General features: G+C 41.9%; 1 protein-coding gene across 4 annotated transcripts in view; it reads right to left on the bottom strand.

The window, feature by feature from the left end:
* Positions 1-20,002, bottom strand: part of SPATA18 (spermatogenesis associated 18) — a 43,169-nt gene extending 23,167 nt beyond the window's left edge. For all 4 annotated transcript variants that reach the window (XM_054028826.1, XM_054028825.1, XM_054028827.1 and 1 more), the window contains exons 1-4: positions 19,741-20,002; positions 11,075-11,180; positions 10,840-10,955; positions 8,685-8,803 (exon numbers count right to left, since the gene is read on the bottom strand). In XM_054028826.1, coding sequence (XP_053884801.1) covers positions 8,685-8,803; positions 10,840-10,955; positions 11,075-11,180; positions 19,741-19,827 — 428 coding nt within the window. In that variant the 5' untranslated portion in view covers positions 19,828-20,002. The remainder of the gene's footprint in view (positions 1-8,684; positions 8,804-10,839; positions 10,956-11,074; positions 11,181-19,740) is intronic.
* Positions 20,003-20,289: the final 287 nt, after the last annotated feature.

The raw sequence follows: 20,289 nt of genomic DNA, 5'->3' as shown, positions 1-20,289 counted from the left end.
CCTTCATAGCATCACCGCCAAAATCTTCCTTAATGTTTCTTCTTAACTTAATCTCTGTCCCCAAGTCCCTGCTCACTAGACTCCTACATGTGCAAAATATTGCTGCCCACTTTCATATGTGTATGGTACAAAGAAATGCAACTACGCCACGATCAACCTGTATCATTACCAATGATTCCCCATTTATTACAGGGTCCAGCTCAAAATTGCCTTCTTTTGTATTAAAGTCTTCTGCAGATTTGCTCCAGCCTACATAATGGACCTTTGTTTGTATATCACTCCCTTCTCATCTAGCACTTCCTCCTCTCAGTCCAATTAAACAATCTCTTCCTGTTCATACCAAAGCCTTTGCTGAAATGCCTGTTATCTGGTCTCCCTGTGTCTATGCCTCACTGTCTACCATAATTCAAAATTGGTTGAAAAGTAGTTTGTTTCAACATTTCCAACTTTTTTTCTTTGTTTGTTTTGACTGAAACAATTCACCAAAATCTCCACAATTTCCCTAAATGTTTTGGTTGATTCAAATCTGCCTTTTTTGGGGAGAAAAAGTTCTGGATGAAAAATGTTGACCATCTCTAATCACTGTGCTCAGTAGTGTGATAAGGGGAGGGCATATGAGACTGAGGATTGAGGGCACAAAAATGGAGGCTAACTACTCTAATTGGCATCATCCCACTGCAAACCCACAAGAATCAATGCTGACAGTTTCAGCATTAATCCCCTCTGTTATTCAGTGTTGGGATCAGCCCACAGGAAGTCAGCACAACTTTTTAGTGAGCTGTACAGTAAAACTCCTCACTTAACGTTGTAATAATGTTCCTGAAAAATGCGACTTTAAGCAAAACAATGTTAAGTGAATCCAATTTCCCCATAAATTAATGTAAGGGGGGGGGGGGAAATAGGTTCCAGGGAAATTTTTTTCATCAGACAAAAAGACTATATATATATATACACACACACACAGTAACAGGTACACAGCGATGATGATTGTGAAGCTTGGTTGCGGTGATGAAGTCAGAGGGTGGCATATTTCCCAGGGAATGCTTTGCTGCTAAATGATGAATTAGCAATCAGCTGAGCCCTCAAGGGTTACCTCATTGTTGTTAATGTAGCCTCACACTCTACAAGGCAGCAGGAATGGAGGGAGGGGAGACAGCATGGCAAAGAGAGACAGAGACACACACCGTGTGTGTGTGAGAGAGAGAGAGAGAAACACATGCATTGCCCCTTTCAGTAGGCTGACCCCACTCTAAGTACACTGCCTTTTTAAGTAGATCAGCAAGTTGAGACAGCAGCTGCTGTTGGCAAGCTCCCTCGGTCCTGAGCCCTGTTGTGTCCTCCTCCCCTACCCCCCGTTCTATGGAGTAAGCAGGGTGCAGGAGCAGAGGGGAGGGGGACCCCCCGACATTAGCCCCCATCTTCCCCCCCACCCTTGTAAAGCAAGCAGGAGGCTCCCAGGAGCAGCTCCAAGGCAGAGGGCAGGAGCAGCACATGGTAGTGAAGGGCAGAACAATTGAACTGCCGGCAATTGATAAGCTGCTGGGTGGCTGCCACACAGGGAACTTAGGGGAATGGGGAGCTGATAGGAGAGCTGCCAGTCCATCCTGGTTCCAAGCCCCCACCAACTAGCTCCAACGGGCTGCTCTTCCTGCAAGCAGTGGACAAAGCAGGCAGCTGCCAAACGATGTTATAAGGAAGCATTGCGCAACTTTAAACGAGCATGTTCTCTAATTGACCAGCAACATAACAACGAAACAACGTTAACTAGGATGACTTTAACTGAGGAGTTACTGTACTGCCAGAAGTGAAAGGGGGCATGAGGTATAACACAAAGGGGTCTCACAACCACGTAATTCTAAGAAAATCTGTGTAGTTTCATCTCCTTCTGCCACTTGATCTTGGCAGGCCTATGAAACATTTCTGATATACTGTAGGGACAATGAGAAAGGAACTTTATGAGGTAAACTCTGAAGGTTCACATTCTTGGGGTTTTCCTGTACCTGGGGATGATATACCCTATGATGTTTAGAAAACTCCTAAATATTCAGTACTCTCTTGGTGTTGCTTAGAAGACAAACCCCCAAAGTCCTGACTGAGGAGAACACGGTTTTGTCTTTCACACTCTATTTTACTTTGCTCCACTAATGAAAGATACTCAGGAGTCATGAAATGTCATAAGCAACTTGAAAAGCTGAGCATGTAACTTTCAAGAGAAGTTCTGAAGTTATGAAAAAAAAAAGAACGAAAAACACACAAAATACAAGTTTACTTCTCTTCATTTGGTCTGCTGAGTACAGCCTTAACAACTTGATCTTTAACCCCACTCTGGCAGACCACCCTTCCAGGTGAGGAAGGCCAGTTATAGATAGTCCCAGAAGCCCTCACTACCACAAATGAATTGGAAGGCATCATCACTGGAGAGCAATGCAAGCCATTCTTTCCCTCCCTTGCATGCTCAAACACTCTTTATATTTAACGAATATCAGCTGTATGATGTAGATTTAGCTCTGATTAAATACAAGTCCCCCAGCCACTACCACGAAGATTCATTTTCATTTCGGGAGAGTTTATGTTTGCATTATGCAAACTACAGTCAACAATTTTACTAAGGCTATGTCTACACTAGCAGTTTTGTTGGTATAACTTATGTTACTATGGGGTGTGAAAAAAAATATCCCCCAAGTGACATAAGTTACAGCAACATAAGTGCTCGTGTGGACACACTATGTCTGCAGAAGATGCTCTCCCATTGGTATAGAGCGGCTACACAGGAGATCTTACAGTGGCGCAGCTGCATTGGTACAGCAGTGCCGCTGTAAGGTCTCTAGTGTGGACATGGTCTAAGGTATGTATCTGAGGTATTTTAGGGGAGATGCATCCCAGCATCAACAAGGAGCTTTAAAACCCATTATTAGTGACACTTGCTAATGCCTCCTTTCAAGATGAAAGGTTGCCAGCCACCCTTTAACATCCAGTACTAAGTGCCTCACACTCAAGAGACTGTTTTGATGTTAACAGCCTTAGTGATTACCATAAATCAATAATTTCCCTCTTTCTTCAATCCCTGCAACTCTAGTTTTTGATAGTCACCCCAGGATAACAATACCATCTATCTCCTTCAAACAACGAAGAGAGGTGATTTAGTTAGGCTTTTCATCAACCTTTGATTCTATTGACCAAAGGTTTAGATAGATCTGTACAGACAATTAGTTCTTTCTTCTGAAAGATCCCAAAAGGTGGCAAAAACATTTTTTCTTTCCCAAGGGGCTCTCATATGGAGTCCTCCAGCATTCCATCTTATCTCCTCTCAGGTTCAATGTAGATATTTGGCAGCACAAGAAGATTGTTAGATGTTTTGTCCTACGGTGTCATCAACATGCAGAAGACACTCAGATCTACATCTTCTTTTCATCCAACATGGATACCATAGTCTTTGCTTACTAAGAGTTTGATAGAAGAGATGCACACAGGATCAAACTAGTTTATATCCAACCAAGATGAGACAGAATGATGCTGATATGCAGATAGAAAACATTTAGAGGAATGGGCCATAATTGTGACTATGCCATTTATTGAAGCTGTTATGTCTGACTTCACCAATATGGCTTACCATCTTGAGTTTATTGCCATTCTTGGAATTCCAGATGAAAGCAATTATATATAATGCTTTGGCTCAAAGTCTGAGACCATTTCTTGCTTTTATGATCCTTGCCACAGTTAACAATATCTTTCTAAACAGTCCAGAACAGTGCAACATACTATACTGGGGCTACTGTTGAAAAGCACTTGAAAGTTTCAGCAAGTATAGTGTGCTGTGATTTGCTTGTCGAATAGGGTAAGTCATTTTGATCTGATAACTCCAGTGCTCAATGCTACACACAGGCTATTGTGTGCAGTTCAAAGTGTTGGTTGCCAGCTCTTCAGTCCTAACTAGTTATTTGAGAGACTGTATCTCTTCCTCTGTCCTTTCACAGTGACTATGATCTGCTGAGATGCTCATATTATTGGTTCCTGTCAGTGGCAGATTATCCAATGGGCTGATGGGGCCCATCCCCAGGGGCCCAGCCAATTGCGGGCCCCAAAAAAATGGGCACCCTGCCCCCAGCAGAAATCCACCACAGAAATGCCCAGGTGGGTGGGGTGGGAGAAACCCCTGCACCTGACCCCGCTCCCTGGCAGAAGCGCGGGGCAGCAGGGAAAGCCCCAGTGTCTGGACTCCCGCTACAACCCCGGGACTGGAGGAGCTCTCACTCCCTGTCATGGCCTCAGGGCAGGGGTAACTCACTCCCCGCTGCGGCCCCAGATCCGTGGCAGGAGGGACAGAGCTTCTCTGATCTTGGGGCCATAGTGCGGGGGGGCAGAAAGGAGCAAACGGGTTGTGGGGCCGCAGTGGGGGGGCCAAAATGGGGCAGGACTGTGGGTGGAACAGGGGTGGGATCGCGGGGGAAGGGACAGAACAGGGTTGGGCTGTGGGCAGGGCCACAGACAGAAGAGGAAGAAGGGGGGCAGGACCACAGGTAGAAGGGTTGGGAAGGGGCCCCCCCATTTGCTATGGCCCAGGGCTCCATGAAATCTTAATCTGCCACTGATTCCTGGCAGCAGGGCACTCTCAATAGTGGCTATATACCTTTGGATTTTGCTCCATCTAGTGATCCATGAGATTCTGGCACACTCCCAGAATAAATATAAAAGACTTACCTGATAGGTCATGGTCACCAAGCATCTAATTGATAATGGGACCACATCAGAGCATAGCAAGAAAGATTTTATATAGTGATTCGGAAAGACCTATTTTTGTAAGCGTTGGGTTTGTTTTAATTAATGAAATATATGTAAACAGAGCTGGTCCACTATGTCCCAACAGAACATTTTTCCCAAAAATCCCAATTTGTCAAAATTGAAATGTTCAACAGGAAGGTGTTGATTTTGATGAAATTTAGATGGAAATCTCCCTTATTTCCTGCCAGCCTTACTAGCCTCCTTGGCAGCATGCTAAACTGGGATTCTCTGGGCTTTCAGGCTCACAGCTCTTTGGCAGCCCATCTGCTGAGCTAATGGGAAACCATGACCAGACATTTTCAGAAAAATTCCCTTTCAGTTCTCCCAAAACAGGGTTTTTTTTGTAAATCACCCTTTCATGGAAAATTTCTCATATCCAACCTTTTGTTTCAAATTAAACTTGTCCATGGGAGCTCCACATGCAAGTGCAGGGATGATGCACTCCTTCATAAATAATCTATAAGATAATTAGCTGAATTATTGCTGATTTCATTTCATAGGTCTCTCAAGCAATAAACTATTCATATCTGGCTTGAAAGCAAACTAAGTTTTAAGCAAAATCTAAAAAAAAAAAATGTTATTTTACTTTAACACAAAGAACCATTCTAAGTATATTTTCATCAACTCTAGATCAGAGAAACCTCTTGCATACATTTTCTATAAACAACATTTTTGTTATTAAAATGTTTCCGTGTGGTGTCCTTAAAATGCATAAAACACAAAAGCAAACTATGACTAAGACTTTATACACACATAACCTCAATAGTTTGATGACATCACAAACCAGACAAGCATAAATTTTGTGGTTTACCATGATAATCTAAGGAAGAACCCTGCTAAGATATAAGCTGAGTGTCTAAAACGCAGGTGTCTAAAGCCTAAGTGGTAACTGTGCTAAATTGCACCTGCACTAGGGACATCTTCTAAACAGCTCTGTGGGTCAGAGATCACACGTCTGCAAACTCCGAACTAACATAGCTACACCAGCAGAAGACTATAGGGTAGACCTGATCTTACACACAAACGAATACTTACATTTCTGATGATGTACTGACTTTAGACTTTTTATAAAGCTGACAGAATGGCTCCTGAGAGCAACAGTTGTGGACAGATACATAGCTTGAATTGAGGAAAAACATGATGATTTCCCTGAATTTTTTCCTTCAAGTCCCTCTTCCTTTCCCCCCCTTCCTCCAAGCAGTGGCAAGAAGTTGGGGGTTAGTATCTAACCAACTATCTACCCCGCTCCTTCCAATTGAAGCCTCAGCTGCTTTTAATATTGAGGGTTTTCTTCTTGAAAATGGCTATTTGAGCACAACTTATAGTGAAATACAGACTTTCAAGTTAAAGGGAACAAAATCTTTTAAGCGGTTAAAATGTAAATGCACAGAGAGTTTCACTCCTAGCAGCCATTTTTAAAGTTTTAGTTGCCTATGACAACAATGAAAACATTACAGGAAATATATCGCTGTTCCTGCACACATCTCATTGCTGTTTTCTTTTGAAATAATATAGCAAATATAATAGCTTAGTTTTAGCTAACACTAAGATATTAATCTTCATTTACTACCTTTATTTATTTGCTTAATTTAATTATCCAAATATGTTACTGTTATGACTGTCCCCCACTCACAAGCAGGAGACAACTGGAGGTAATAGACAGTTACATGTCATTACTAAGGGAACTAAAATATGGTGTCCCTCAAGCATCTATTTTGCTATCCATATGCTGTTTGATATATACAAGGAGGCCCTGGGTGAGACAGGACCATATCCTGGTCCCATTGAAATCAATGGGAGTTTTGGAACTGACTTAAATGGGAGCAGGATTGCAGTCTTAATTTCTGAACACTAGAGTATTAGTGTGCTGATATATAACTATACATCTCTTGCCCTGCAGAACCCGCTACCTCAGCACCTACCCCAGAAGAGTGCTTGCATGCTATAGCTCACTGGATGCACAGGAGCAGCCTCATTCAATACTTAAGGAAGACAGAAATCTTTCTAATAGATAAAGATCACAATTATGCCAGGTTTTTCTCTCTTTCTTTGGGTATGCCTACACTGCAGTCAGAGGTGTGATTACAGCACATGTAGACATACTGAGCTAGCTTTGATCTGGCTACCTCTAATAATGATAGCAATGAAGTTGTGGCACCATGAGCAGAAGCACAAGCTAGTTGCTCAATAGTAGATATCCAGGGTTCCAGAGGGGTTTGTATAAACTATGCTTCACTGCTGCTGTTATTCAAGCTAGCTAGATCAAAACTAGCTCTGGTACATCTACACATGCTGCAGTCATACCTCTGATTGCTAGCTAGACCTACCTGTTCCTAGCTGTTGAGAAGCATATTTATAAGTAGTTGGAAGGATAAGAACATTGGGCATTCTTTTCAACCATACCTTTTCTATGAAATGTCATATTTTGGATTATGAGAGAGACAAGGTAGGTAATATGAGATCTTTTCTTGGACCAACTTCTGTTAGAACATAAAAACGGCCATACTGGATCAGGCCAATGGTCCATCTAGCCCAGTATCTTCTCTTCTGACAGTGGCCAATGTCAGATGCTTCAGAGGGAATGAACAGAACAGGGAATCAGCGAGTGATCCATCACCTGTCATCCACTCCCAGCTTCTGGTAAGCAGAGGCTAGGCACACTCAGAGCATGGGGTTGCATCCCAGACCATCTTAGCTAATAGCCATTGATGGACCTATCCTCCATGAATTTATCTAGTTCTTTTTGAACCCTGTTATAATTGGTGGAAGGTACAAGCTTTCGAACTATACCAAGTTCTTCACATCTGTGGAAAGAAATCAGAATGTCTAAACTAAATAGAAGTAGGGACAGATAGCTAAGCTCTCTTAAGGTGTCAGAAAGAGACAGAGCCTAAGATGGAAGCCACTACAGTTTGACTAGTGATTTACTCTGGCTTGACTAGAATGAACTATGCTTGAATCTTTATTTCACTATGCTAGCCTAAGGACTTCCAATGCTGTGTAATAAATCCTATTGTGCTTTGAAGTCACTGCAAATACTTGCTGAGGTGCATTAGTCCCTGAAGAGTGTACAAGTCTCTACTATGAGTCAATCTCAATTGGACTCACTAGACAAATCTCACAATATGAAGCAGGGGTGCTGGAGCCCACAGGTTCAGTCTAGAAGACGGTGAGGCTGGGTGGCCTACCCTGAAGCTAAAAAGAAGGGCTCCCTGGAGGTCTGTCAAACCAGAGTGGTTCCTCCAAAAGACTATTTAAAAGCTGGGACACAACAGAGATCCTGTGGATCTGCTTAATTATCTCTCCCAACTTATATTTAGCTCAGGCACTCTGATTTTTTTCTCCAGACCTGGAGAACTCTGTGTAGTTCAAAAGTTTACTTCCACCAACAGAAGTTGATCCAATAAAAGATATTATCATACTTACCTTGTATCTCGCATATCCTGAGACCAACACAACTACAACAACACTGCAAACAAAAAAACATATTTGGATATATCCAAAATGTGCCAAATGTCATACGTGGCATGAAAATTTCCCTCTGTGCAACTTGCAGTACAGAATCCGTATTAAATAAGCTACCGGTATTATGATCAAAAGTTTTTGGGGCAAAATGTTTAATTTCTGCCAGGCCTATTGTCATTCAGGCAGCCGATGATTTTAAAAATTAATTTTAATTTTACAAACAAACCAACCAACCAAGATTTAAGTTACTTACTAGAAGACTTTTAATGCCTTGGGTATCCAGTCCCATATCATTCAAATTCAGAAAATCCAGAGTCTAGATACATTTTAAATTCTTATTTCAAAGCAGAAATGAAACATTTTGCAAATCTCTATTAGAAGTGAGGTGTGAGAAGAAAAATGAATTTGTTATTGAAAAAATACACAGTTAATTCTCCTACTCTTGTTGCACTAAGGTGAGTTGTAAACGAGTTGAGTTCAGTTCTTTCTCCAACTGTTGTAGTTCATGGTTCCGAGTGCTGGCAAATTCCCTCAGCTGCCTTTCTTTCTCAATTGACTCCTACAGTGAAATACAAATATCACACTTTTTGAATGTTATGCCCGAAAGTTATACAACATTTCTTTAGAACAATGGTTTTCAACCCGTGGTCCGCAAACCCCTGAGGGTGCGCAGACTATGTCTAAGGAGTCTGTGGAAGGTTGTCATTACCATAGAATGGTAGTTTTCAACTTGGGGTCTGCAGACTAAGTCTAAAGATTTCCAAAGGGGTCGCACCTCCATTCAAAATGTTTTGGGGCCCACAAATGAAAAAAAGGTTGAAAACCACTGCCTTAGAATGTCTCATGACAGGCTGTGCATTTCTGAAATGATGCAGTAAAGAATAATTCTAAATTGATCTTAAACAAAGAAAACATTGTACTTGTTCAAATAGAGAGAGAGCACAAAACAGCCAGAGAGAGATTAAATTACACTGTGGGAAAAGTTACATATAGTGGTGCTTTACTATTTCATTTTAAGATATACATATAGATATGCACACAAATACACACACTACTTTTTGTCCATAATTTTTCCTTTCTAGCAAACTCTTAGAACTAAATATGCCAACAATTCTTCCTGTATTAATTAACTTTTTACACATTACTGGGCATGCAAAATGGGGGGAAATCATAAGAGCAAATTAAGCAACTAGTATAACTGAAAAGGATACACCCTTGCACAAGGAACTCTGCTTTTAATACCACATTGCATACCCTTATAAAACTGTAAATAAACTAGTAATTGTGCACTGGGTTTCAATTCTCTGTTTGAAGGCTTTCCTTTCATTTGCACATGCAGTTGAAAACCCATAAATTATCACATAGATTATTTCTTTCACTACACCTTTTTAAATGTTGTCATTTGTAAAAACAAATTAAGAGAAAACTGCTCTATTCCCTGTACCAAGTACAGACGGTCAGATGTCATTTTACCCAGGGGAAATAGTTTATTTAAACTGTAAACAGTGATTTGGGGGGGGGGGGGTAATGTAAAGTGAGAAATCAGGGAGAGCATGAAGACATTTGCTCTCATCTCCCCACTAGCTAACACTACTGTTTTCTCCCAAAACATACAAGAGTGCCACAGAAGATCTGCATCTCCAGCTGAAGTATTGTAATCAGCACCTTCTGTAAAACTTATGAATCATGCAGTGGAAGAGAAAAAGAACACACACCACTGCTATCCTAGTCCTCAAAGTTAGGTGCATGGTGGTATCATGATTTATATTTATTTCCTGTAAAAAAATTTCTCACAACACACGTATTAGAGCCCAACCTTCAGAAGAATGAAAACTAACAGTTAGAGGGCATGGGACCTTATGCGCGCCCCTCAGTTCATATGAAGAGTTTCACAAAGCACTAAGTTGCTTCCAATACAGGTATGGTGTAAAGCAAGGGTAGGCAACCTATGGCATGCGTGCCAAAAGTGGCACACGAGCTGATTTTCAGTGGCACTCTCACTGCCCGGGTCCTGGCCACCGGTCCGGGAGGCTCTGCATTTTAATTTAATTTTAAATGAAGCTTCTTAAACATTTTTAAAACCTTGTTTACTTTATATACAACAATAGTTTAGTTATATATTATAGACTTATAGAAAGAGACCTTCTAGAAACATTAAAATGTATTACTGGCATGCAAAACCTTAAATGAGAGTGAATAAATGAAGACTTGGCACACCACTTCTGAAAGGTTGCTGACCCCTGGCGTAAAGTCTTAGGGTGATATCACAGCAAACTTATAATTAGTAAATTTCTTTACCTTGATGTAAAAATGTATATAAGAAACTAGTTTCTTGGACAAGATAAAAGATCTTAGGCTTGCTAAGCTAATTTAGTCAAATTAACTTCAATGACTTCTTTCATTCCCTTTAAAGCTTTTTTTAAAAAAAAAAAATGACATAACTGTGCAAGTTAACAATGATGGAAATAGTTCAGAAGGCAAACGGTGAGAAAACACTGTTTTAGTTAGTAAAAAAACCACCACCATTGATTTTTAATTGCAGGAAATCTTTGATTTATATATTTTTATCATCTTAAAAATAAACATTCAGCATACCTGAATGAGAGAGAGACTGGTTTCAAAGGGCCTTCCCGAAGTAGTACTGGAAAAACAAGTCCCCAGCCATGGCAGGAGACGAGATTTTATTGTCTCTACACCTGCATAATGCCCACCTAAGAGAATACATAAACCAGGTATATGTGAGAAAAATGCAGAGATAAATCCTTAGTCTGCACTTATAAAGAAAATGGAGGTGATACGTACAAACCATAGAGACATGGAAAATTCTCACCTTCTCGAGCGGTTTGATTGAGGATTGTGAAGAGTTGCCCCTGAATCATGGAGTTCATTTCTATGATTTCACAACATCGGTTCAGATTCTGATCACATGAGTTAATCTGTAAATCAGAAGAATTAAAACATATGTTTGGGGGTTTAGTTTTATTTTGTTTGACTTTTCTAAATAATTATGTTTATGATGTACACTGAACATGATATAAGAGCTTTTTCTATAATTGTGTTTATGACTTCATTACAGCTTCCTAAACCGCCACTGGCATGTTCAGATACTTTCAAGGGGTGAAAAAATAACACATGATGTTAACAGTTACACCAAAGGGCTGGGAGTCAGGAATTCAAGGTCCTAATTTCAACTCTATCATTGACTTACTAGGTGAAAGAAATCATTCACCCTCTCTATGGTTTGGTCTACACTAAACCCCCAAATCGAACTAAGGTACACAACTTCAGCTACGTGAATAACGTAGCTGAAGTTCGAAGTACCTTAGTTCGAACTTACCTCGGTCCACACGCAGCAGGCAGGCTCCCCCGTCGACTCCGCGGTACTGCTCTCGTCTAGCTGGAGTACCGCAGTCGACGGCGAGCACTTCCGAGTTCGACTTATCGCGTCCAGACAAGACGCGATAAGTCGAACCCAGAAGTTCGATTGCCAGCCGCCGAACTAGCGGCTGGGTATAGACGTACCCTATGCCTCAGCTTTCCCCATTAATAAAATAGATGCAATAACACTTACCTACCTCATGGAAGTGGCATGAAACTTCATGTTTAAAAGGTGATATAAAACCACTGGATGAAAAGTCCAATATAAGTGCAAAATATATTTCTACAGACTAACTGAAATAAACCACACTTATAAGGTTACTTTGTTGCACCGTCAATAGTTACACATAGCTTACATGTGATTTTATGTTTTTAATACATATTGAAACAAACTGTGTTCAAGAACAGGAAGAAACTAGCATTACGTTCTTGATACAAAAAGCAGAAAAAAAATTAGGGAAAGCTATCAGCTATCTCATGAAATTACTGGAGTTGGAATTTGTCCAGGACATTACTGCTAATGCTACATCTGTCAGGTAGAGCTCTAAAACATCTTTACCGACAACGACAAGTGGTCAGAATTTCTGTTTACTTATCACATCTGAAATAACTGTACCTCCAGGAGTACAGTGCCCCTAACATTATACTGGTGTACTGGTACAGTACTGCCTCAGAAAGATGACTACAATGTACTAGAAAAAATGGTTACTCACCTATGCATTAACTCAGGGGTAGGCAACCTATGGCACGTGTGCCGAAGGCGGCACGCGAGCTGATTTTCAGTGGCACTCATACTGCCCAGGTCCTGGCCACCCGTCTGGGAGGCTCTGCATTTTAATTTAATTTTAAACGAAGCTTCTTAAACATTTTTAAAACCTTATTTAATTTACATACAACAATAGTTTAGTTATAAATTATAGACTTATAGAAAGAGACCTTCTAAAAATGTTAAAATGTATTGCAGGCACGCGAAACCTTAAATTAGAGTGAATAAATGAAGACTTGGCACACCACTTCTGAAAGGTTGCCGACCCCTGTATTAACTGTTATTCTTTGAGATGTGTTGCACATATATACATTCCTCTGCAGGTGTATGCGTGCCCAATGCATGCAAGCTGCAACCTACATCTGCCGTAGAATGTATGTGTGCACAATCATTCAAAGGAGAATCTTCCCTTTTTATAGTGCAAGGGCTTTCTCCAGGAGTTTCCCAACCAATTAATTACCTGGACTGATCCAGCCTATATTTTCAGATCTGATAAGATGTCGCCTTGGGGTGGTATGACTGTAGATATGAATGTTGCCTAAAATTCTCCATGTTCATATCCATAAGTTCTGTCGTGCAGGTTTCCCATCTCCATGGCAATTAGCGTGGAGGTAGGAGATTGGGGTAGGGGTCTGTGAACCGAAATTAAAAGTTGGACACCAGTCAGCTGAATGAATTACCAAAATTGATTATATGGATTTTTATGATAACTGAAATGTTCTTGATTTTAATAAACCTTTCAAATCCTTCAGTTTTTGGTGTTTGCTGAAAGGCAGCTTAGGACCTTTAGCTTCTTGGGGTGCTGAGGCCAAACACCAAGTGCATGGTGGGTACTGAGCTCCCTTAAAGCTAGCTCTTGACATGAAAGCCAGCCTTTGAAATGGAGACTTTCAGTTCCCTCCCTCAAAAGAGGGACCCAAGGAACAAGACAAAGGCCCAAGATAATGCAGTGTGGCCTTTGTCTCCTTTGCCTTCTGTAGAAGCCGCTATATTCTCCCAAACAAGTTGTCTATAAAGTAAGACAGATCCTTAAGCTCTCTGGATCTCCAGGCATCCACTATTGAAAGAAGTGGCCCTCACCATTGCATCACCTGCATCAAAAGTTGCCAATACCTGATGCCCTTATGATCAGCTTCTTAAGCTTCTGGCATTTCTATTGAGGAAGAAAAATCAACCAAAATAGAGGCTTCTTCCATTGTTCCTCCTTATTCTTGGTCATGAAGGTCTGGTAGTGAATGACTTGGAGGATTGCAGTCACACTGATAAACCTTCTCTCTAAATGAATCCCAGCACTGTAGCTGAGGATTCTGGGTACAATACCATAAGTGTGTCCAGCCTCCATCACCAAGCTCCAGGAGGCATGAGGGTAGGAGTGGGGAAGACATAGCCTGGGGCAGTCTCAGGGAAGGGTGTACTTTTTACCTAATTTTCTTCAAGGCTGGGACAGCTCTGTAAGGGATCTGCCACAGCTGTATCACTAACTTGTCAAAAATAGGTGTGACAGTGTACCCCATAAGGCTTTATGGGGAGGGGGTGCTTATAAATGTATGTATGACATAACTGGAATATGTTTTGTGCTGCCTGTGCCATGTAACATATCTCCGCAAGGGTTATGATCTACTATATCTATTCATCCTATTTGTACATATATATCATTTTCTACTCGAGGTTAAGAATATGGGCTGTATGCTTGCCTGATTTCTAAGTAAGCTTTGTGAGGCATTTGGTCAGCTTCGTTAGGAAGGAATTCGCCAGGTTAAGTACCTGATCAGGAGACACTTAGGGAACAATGCATCTTGGAATGCTCCAATCCACATGAGAAGTCTTCCTGGAGACATGCAAGATGCCATGTGGACAATGGCGTTGGCCTGCAAAGACTGAGTCATACAGGGGCATGTGACTTGCCCAGGTGACTCCAAAACTCCATCTTGGAGCTGGGCTTTGCATAGGAGGGAGGTCTCCACCCACAAGAGAGAGTCTACTTAAACCTGTGGGAGACCCCTCCATTTTGTCTTCAGCTGGCTAAAGAAGGAGCCTCTCCACCCCATCCCAGGATACTTGAAGGAGACTGAAACAAAGGACAGTAACTGCAGGGGGTGTGAGTGATTGCTGGACCCAGGCTAAAAGGAGATTAGCCTGTAAAAGGGAGCACTCTGGAACTGGTGAGGAAATTATCTGTATTCAGTTTGATTAGGCATAGATTTGCGCATTTTATTTTATTTTGCTTGGTGACTTACTTTGTTCTGTCTGTTACTACTTTGAACCACTTAAATCCTACTGTCTGTATTTAATAAAATCACTTTTTATTTAGTAATTCACTCAGAGTATGTATTAATACCTGGGGGAGCAAACAACTGTGCATATCTCTCTATCAGTGTTATAGAGGGCGAACAATTTATGAATTTGCCCTGCATAAGCTTTACGCAGGGTAAAACGGATTTATCTGGGTTTAGACCCCATTGGGAGTTGGGCATCTGAGTGCTAAAGACAAGCGCACTACTGTGAGCTGTTTTCAGGTAAACTTGCAGCTTTGGGACAGGTGATTCAGACCCTGGATCTGTGTCTGGAGCCAGACAGGAGTGGCTGGCTCAGCAAGACAGGGTGCTGAAGTCCTGAGCTGGCAGGGAAAGCAGAAGCAGGGGTAGTCTTTGCACATCGGGTGGCAGCTCCCAAGGGGGTTTCTGTGATCCAACCCGTCACAATAGGGTGCAAGGGTACAGCAACACTACTGGATGGATGTGGTTTCCTGTCTAGTTATCGCCTAACCATGATCTTTGTATATTTTTCAGTTAAAACCAGGTCAGAAATAATCAGTGGTCATGGAAAACTTCTGTAAAAGTTGAGAAAAAAGTAGGATCCTCTGCCGCAAAGTCACTGTCTTGGTATTCTCATAGTGGAGGTGTATTTGGCATTAGGAGAGTCCTCTAATCTAAATACAAAGACCAGCCCTCATCACCCTGAACCTCAGCTTGATTCTGCCCCAATAGCTGGAACTATGCAGATAATCAGGAAGCCGGGAGTATCATCAGGGTTCTGGGAAGCATGGACACTGGTGGCACTAGAGTTCCCAATGCAAGAGGTGTCAGTGTAAAGGCCAGAGCTCCTTGCCCAAGGAGCACTGACTCTTGGGATGCAAGAGTAGATTTTGGTGCAAACAGAGTTCCAACTGTACTGAAATTTCTTGCACCCAATAACCAAGACAAAGAATGCTTTGAAGCCAGAAGTGATCAGACCAGATTGCCAAGAATACATGGATACCTGGAATCATGACCTCTTTCTCCTCTTCATGCATCTGAATGCAGGAGTGAAAAAATACAGAGGTCTTGATGTGGAGCAATCATGAGTCAGGGGCTTTGGCAAAGGCATGTCAGGGAACTGCTGACTGTTGTGGTGCCTTCTGTCTCAGACTCCTGCGTAGAGGTTCTGTCCCATCCCATTAGCCTGAACTCAGTACCCCTCATCCTTTGGCTACACTGGTGATGATGCTGCAGGAGACTTCTGAGTTGAAGCTGTCTAACTGGGATTACTGGAGTGAGGAGCAGGTCTGAGCAAACGCAGCTGTCCCTGGCACTGTGTTCCAGTGTTGAGCAGTTGTAGAAAAACTCAGGTTTAGCTTCAAGGATTTACCCTTTGAATCACTCCATCCTAGCCAGCGTCATGCCAGACTTACAGGAGTCTCTATTGGGTACCTCCAGGAAGACTTAGAGACACTCTCCACATCAGGGCATGTGGTGACACATGCAGGCAGTCTGGCACCCCTGCACGTCATTGTCAACATAACAGATATACAAATTGTCAGTCTTTGACATCGTGGTTTCAAACTTTGTCAGCACAACAAACAGTTTCCTCCCATTTTAGATGCCATACTTGCCAACATGGGTGTGTGTTGAAGGAAGTGCCAGAACAAGTGGAAAAAACAAGCACCATGAAAGTTGCTAGGTACCCTAATGAAAAACGGTGGCACCCTAACTGAGGTGTTGGTGCTCAAAGAACAGTGCTGATGCTGAGGCACCAAGGAAAAAGGAACCCAGGTGTTGTTTAGAAAGTGCTGAGGCACTGAGAACATCAAAGCAAAAAAATGGCAAACCTCAAAACTTTCTCTGCACCTATGCACAGAGGCAAGTGCCAAAAGCTGAGAAAAAACAGGCACAAAAAGTGAGAGTAGAAGATCAACAGATGTGTGTTGAAGTGGTCAAGGCAAGAGCCTCAATACATAGCACCAATGAACAAGACCTGACAGGAAGTCAGAGAAGGTATGGTAAAAGATCCCTGGAGACTGTTGGGATTTCAAAGGAGCTGGAGCAATGGCTAATGAGGTGTAATCTTCTGTAGGGAGCTCCTTCAGGGACCAAGGTCAAAAAGGAACTGGCTAGTGTTCAAAGGGCTGCATTAATTCTCAGCTCAGAAGGTACATGATCTTTGTATATTTTCTACTATCCACTATCACTCCCCTCAAGGGTTAAAAATCCTTAAATGCCTGTGATCTCTGCCAGTCCCATGTTAAAAAGCTATGGCCCAGGAATAAGAATCTTGCAATGACAGCATCTTTAGGGAAAGTTCAAACAAATTGTCCTCACTTTTAAGGCTCTTCATAGCTCTGCCTTTTATCTAAATCTCATCTCCCCTTTGCTCCCCACCTTGACGCTGTACTTTACCAACTCTCCTCTCCCTAGCCGTTCTCTCTTCTTCCTCCCATTATCTCCTCTGTCTGTCCTCTCACACTGCCCCTCTCCCTTCTTCTCCTGCTCCATTTCTAAAGAACTCTCTGTTCTGATTGAAACCTGGATCTCTCCTTCTAAACCTCCCTCCAAAACTGCACTCCCTCATGGTGGTCTCTCTTTCTCTAACACATCCCACTCAGAAATAGCCCAGAAAGATTGTTTGGCATACCATTTAGAGAAGTTCTAATGCACGGTCATCCTATTTTCATATTCCTCCTACTTCCAGCCCTCCCTCCCTGCCTTCCAACTTCACTCCCTGCCAACTTCACTGCCTTCTTTGCACTGCATTGTTAGACTCTATTCACCCCCTCTTCCTCTATGTGGATGTTATTGTCCCCTACCCAAATCCTCCCTTCTCCTTCTTTGATTTTGATTCCCTCAGCAGCCTTCCTCTTCCTCAGTGTCCTCAACTTGTCCACCACCTTAAGTTTGAATTTCTCATTCTTCCCTTCAAATCTATTGCAATATACATCTCGGCCTTGTCTCTTAAAACATGCCCACCCATCCTCTGTTCTGCCAACCACACCAGCCTCATTTGTCTCCTGCCACTATTTCCATATCTTTTTTCACACAGCCCCCTATGCATTGAATGTCTTCCCAATCATGATTCACCAATCTACTACCTTGGGAGATTTAAGCCAGTTGGAAAGCAATTGTGCAAATCTACTATGTCACACCACCTTTACTCAGGCACACATATTCCTCTTAGTTTGGGTAACATATGTAACTTTACAATTAGAATATCTTGTAATGTTGCAAGATCAGATGTTGCAGTACATTAAGGGCAAAAACTTCTGTATTTCAATATTTGAGCTTGATTAGTGGTTTCTTTGCTCTTCTGCTGATGTGTAACATATTTTAGGTTAATTGTTTCTATTTGATAAAAGAAATTGCACACACTTTAAGTGACCAGAGACCAAGTCAAATCCCTTGCCCCCCTAAGTAAGCTACTTCAATCAGCTGTGTTTATTTTACGGAGTCAGCTTTCAAACACTATGGAATAATAACAGTTCTGTACTAATAAAATAAAATAAAGCAACCTGCTAAGTCACTCCATTCTCAGACAGACAAGGCAGGCAGGGCACTGAACAGACAATACTATAATAAAATAGAATGCACAATATTGAAATAAAATAAAACCACAAATATTATGGCTTTATTCAAGATAAAAATAAAAAAGTTATAGGAAGAAAAAAGAAAAAGCCATGAAGGTCAACAAAACAACTGTTTCTTGTGGTTTATCTTATTTTCCCCCACCCACATGCAAAACTTGTTATAGTACCACAGGTAACATTTAATAGCACAGCTACAAAGAACATTCAGTACCATGTTCAATAGTTATGTTATCTGCAAGGTATAACATCATTTTGGTACTAAGTTATAATTGCAGTATCTTTTCAGTTATACAACAAAAGCAGTTTAACAAAAATGTTTCAAACATGAAATAGCTGTAAACTGAATTTGCTTTCAGAAAACAAGTCATTTGTTCTAGTTTTGAATTTCTAACAACTATTAATGGGTCTGATTTTTTTTTTAAATGTGAATTCATAGTTCTCAAACTGATATGCCTCAAATGTGTGACACTATCATCAAGTACAGTGAAAAATATCTAGAAATTTTAAAGACAACTAAAAAAAAAATCATATTCCATTTCCACCGCAGCAACTGGAGATGGGGAGATTCTCACCAGAGGCCTTTGAGAACCTTAGCAGAACAAGCTATATTATCTTGGTGCACAGTCTGGTTGCAAGCAATAAAATAGTTCTTGTCTAGCTTTTCTCTGTATTTAAAGGTCTTATATTCCTTGAAGTTTATGATACTCAACATTTTCCAGTGCAGTTATTGTACTTGGATATCTAACACAAAGTGTTTTCAAAAATATTTAGATATATAATAAGTTATAAAATCAAATGGAGGCCCCTGTTATCCTTTCTGGGAAAACATATTTTTGATGGAGTATTATTCACTGTGAAAGAGTGTAAGTGGCCCTGGTGAGTTTTCAAAGAGATGTGAACTTGCATTTTGGCAACTGATTTTTACTTTAATCTGATAAGATCTGTGTATCAGAACACCAAGAGGAGATGAGAGGGAAATCAGCAGTCTCTGCTGCAAGTTGTTTCTGGCCTGATATGTTGTATTTATAGTGTCAATGGGTGTCAGTAACTATAGCAACCGCAACACTGTCTGGAAACCAGCGTCCTTGGTTACTGCTTTCCCGGGAAATCACTCGAGGTATCCAACACTTAGCGGAGCCCCCTTCACAAATTCAGTCTTTCTCCTGTAGCCCAAATTTACACTCTGAAACAGCCACTATTATACTGTGTATTCTTCCCCCATTAATTTGACAAAATACAAATGTTAATTCCTGAGTTGTCTCACTCCTCAAAGTCCCTTTGAAAACACAAAAGTAGAGACAAGAAGAAGCACGTTTTCACCCTACTGTCTGGGGTGGGTGGAAGATATTTTTTCCATGGCAAAACACCGTTGGTAGAACATTAGGCGAGTAAATGATATAAGGCTTGAGCAGCATCTTTAGACTCCCAGAACCACCCCCCGTGAATCGAATCGCTTTACAGGCTCGCGGCGGCGAACGAAGAGAAGACGTTTGTGAGGAATCACACACATACTCACGTGGTAATCTTTATACCAGTTCTCCAGCTTCTCCTGCAAAATCCTGCAGCTCTCGTTGTTGATTAATCTCCGCAAGCTGTCGGCCATGGTCACACAGCGACGGAGAGCCGAGGTTGACCGTGGCTGGGGCTGGGTTAGCGAGGGGAAGGGGAAGCTGTTGTTTCTTTTCCTACGGGACTAACAGCATAGATGGATCCTCCCCCTGGGTACTCTACATCAGCAGCCCTAGGGCACTAACCAGGGAGAGGTCAGCGAGGGGATCTTCGCGGCTGCTGGTGCCACCGCCTCCGGGCAAGGCTCAGCGCTGCTTCCTCCTGCAGCCGCCTAGCTAATTTGAGCATTTATACTCCGCGATTGTTAAACAAACTGACGTTTGCTGTGCTCGGATGCCAGGGACGCCACGACTGCGCGAAGGGGGCACTTTTTAGTTGTAGCAACGCGGTGAACCCGCCTCCCTCTGCCCAGCCCTCGTCCCTCCCGCGGAGAAGCTTTAACTTGGGAGGCGGGAGGGCTCCAGCTAATCACTTACTCCGCGCCGGGAGGAGGAGG

This window comes from Malaclemys terrapin, chromosome 5 (assembly GCF_027887155.1).
Source record: "Malaclemys terrapin pileata isolate rMalTer1 chromosome 5, rMalTer1.hap1, whole genome shotgun sequence".
NCBI classification, from domain to species: Eukaryota; Metazoa; Chordata; order Testudines; family Emydidae; genus Malaclemys; species Malaclemys terrapin.
The sequence above is the reverse complement of the archived record's forward strand: the minus strand, read 5'-3'. Positions and strand labels throughout refer to the sequence as shown.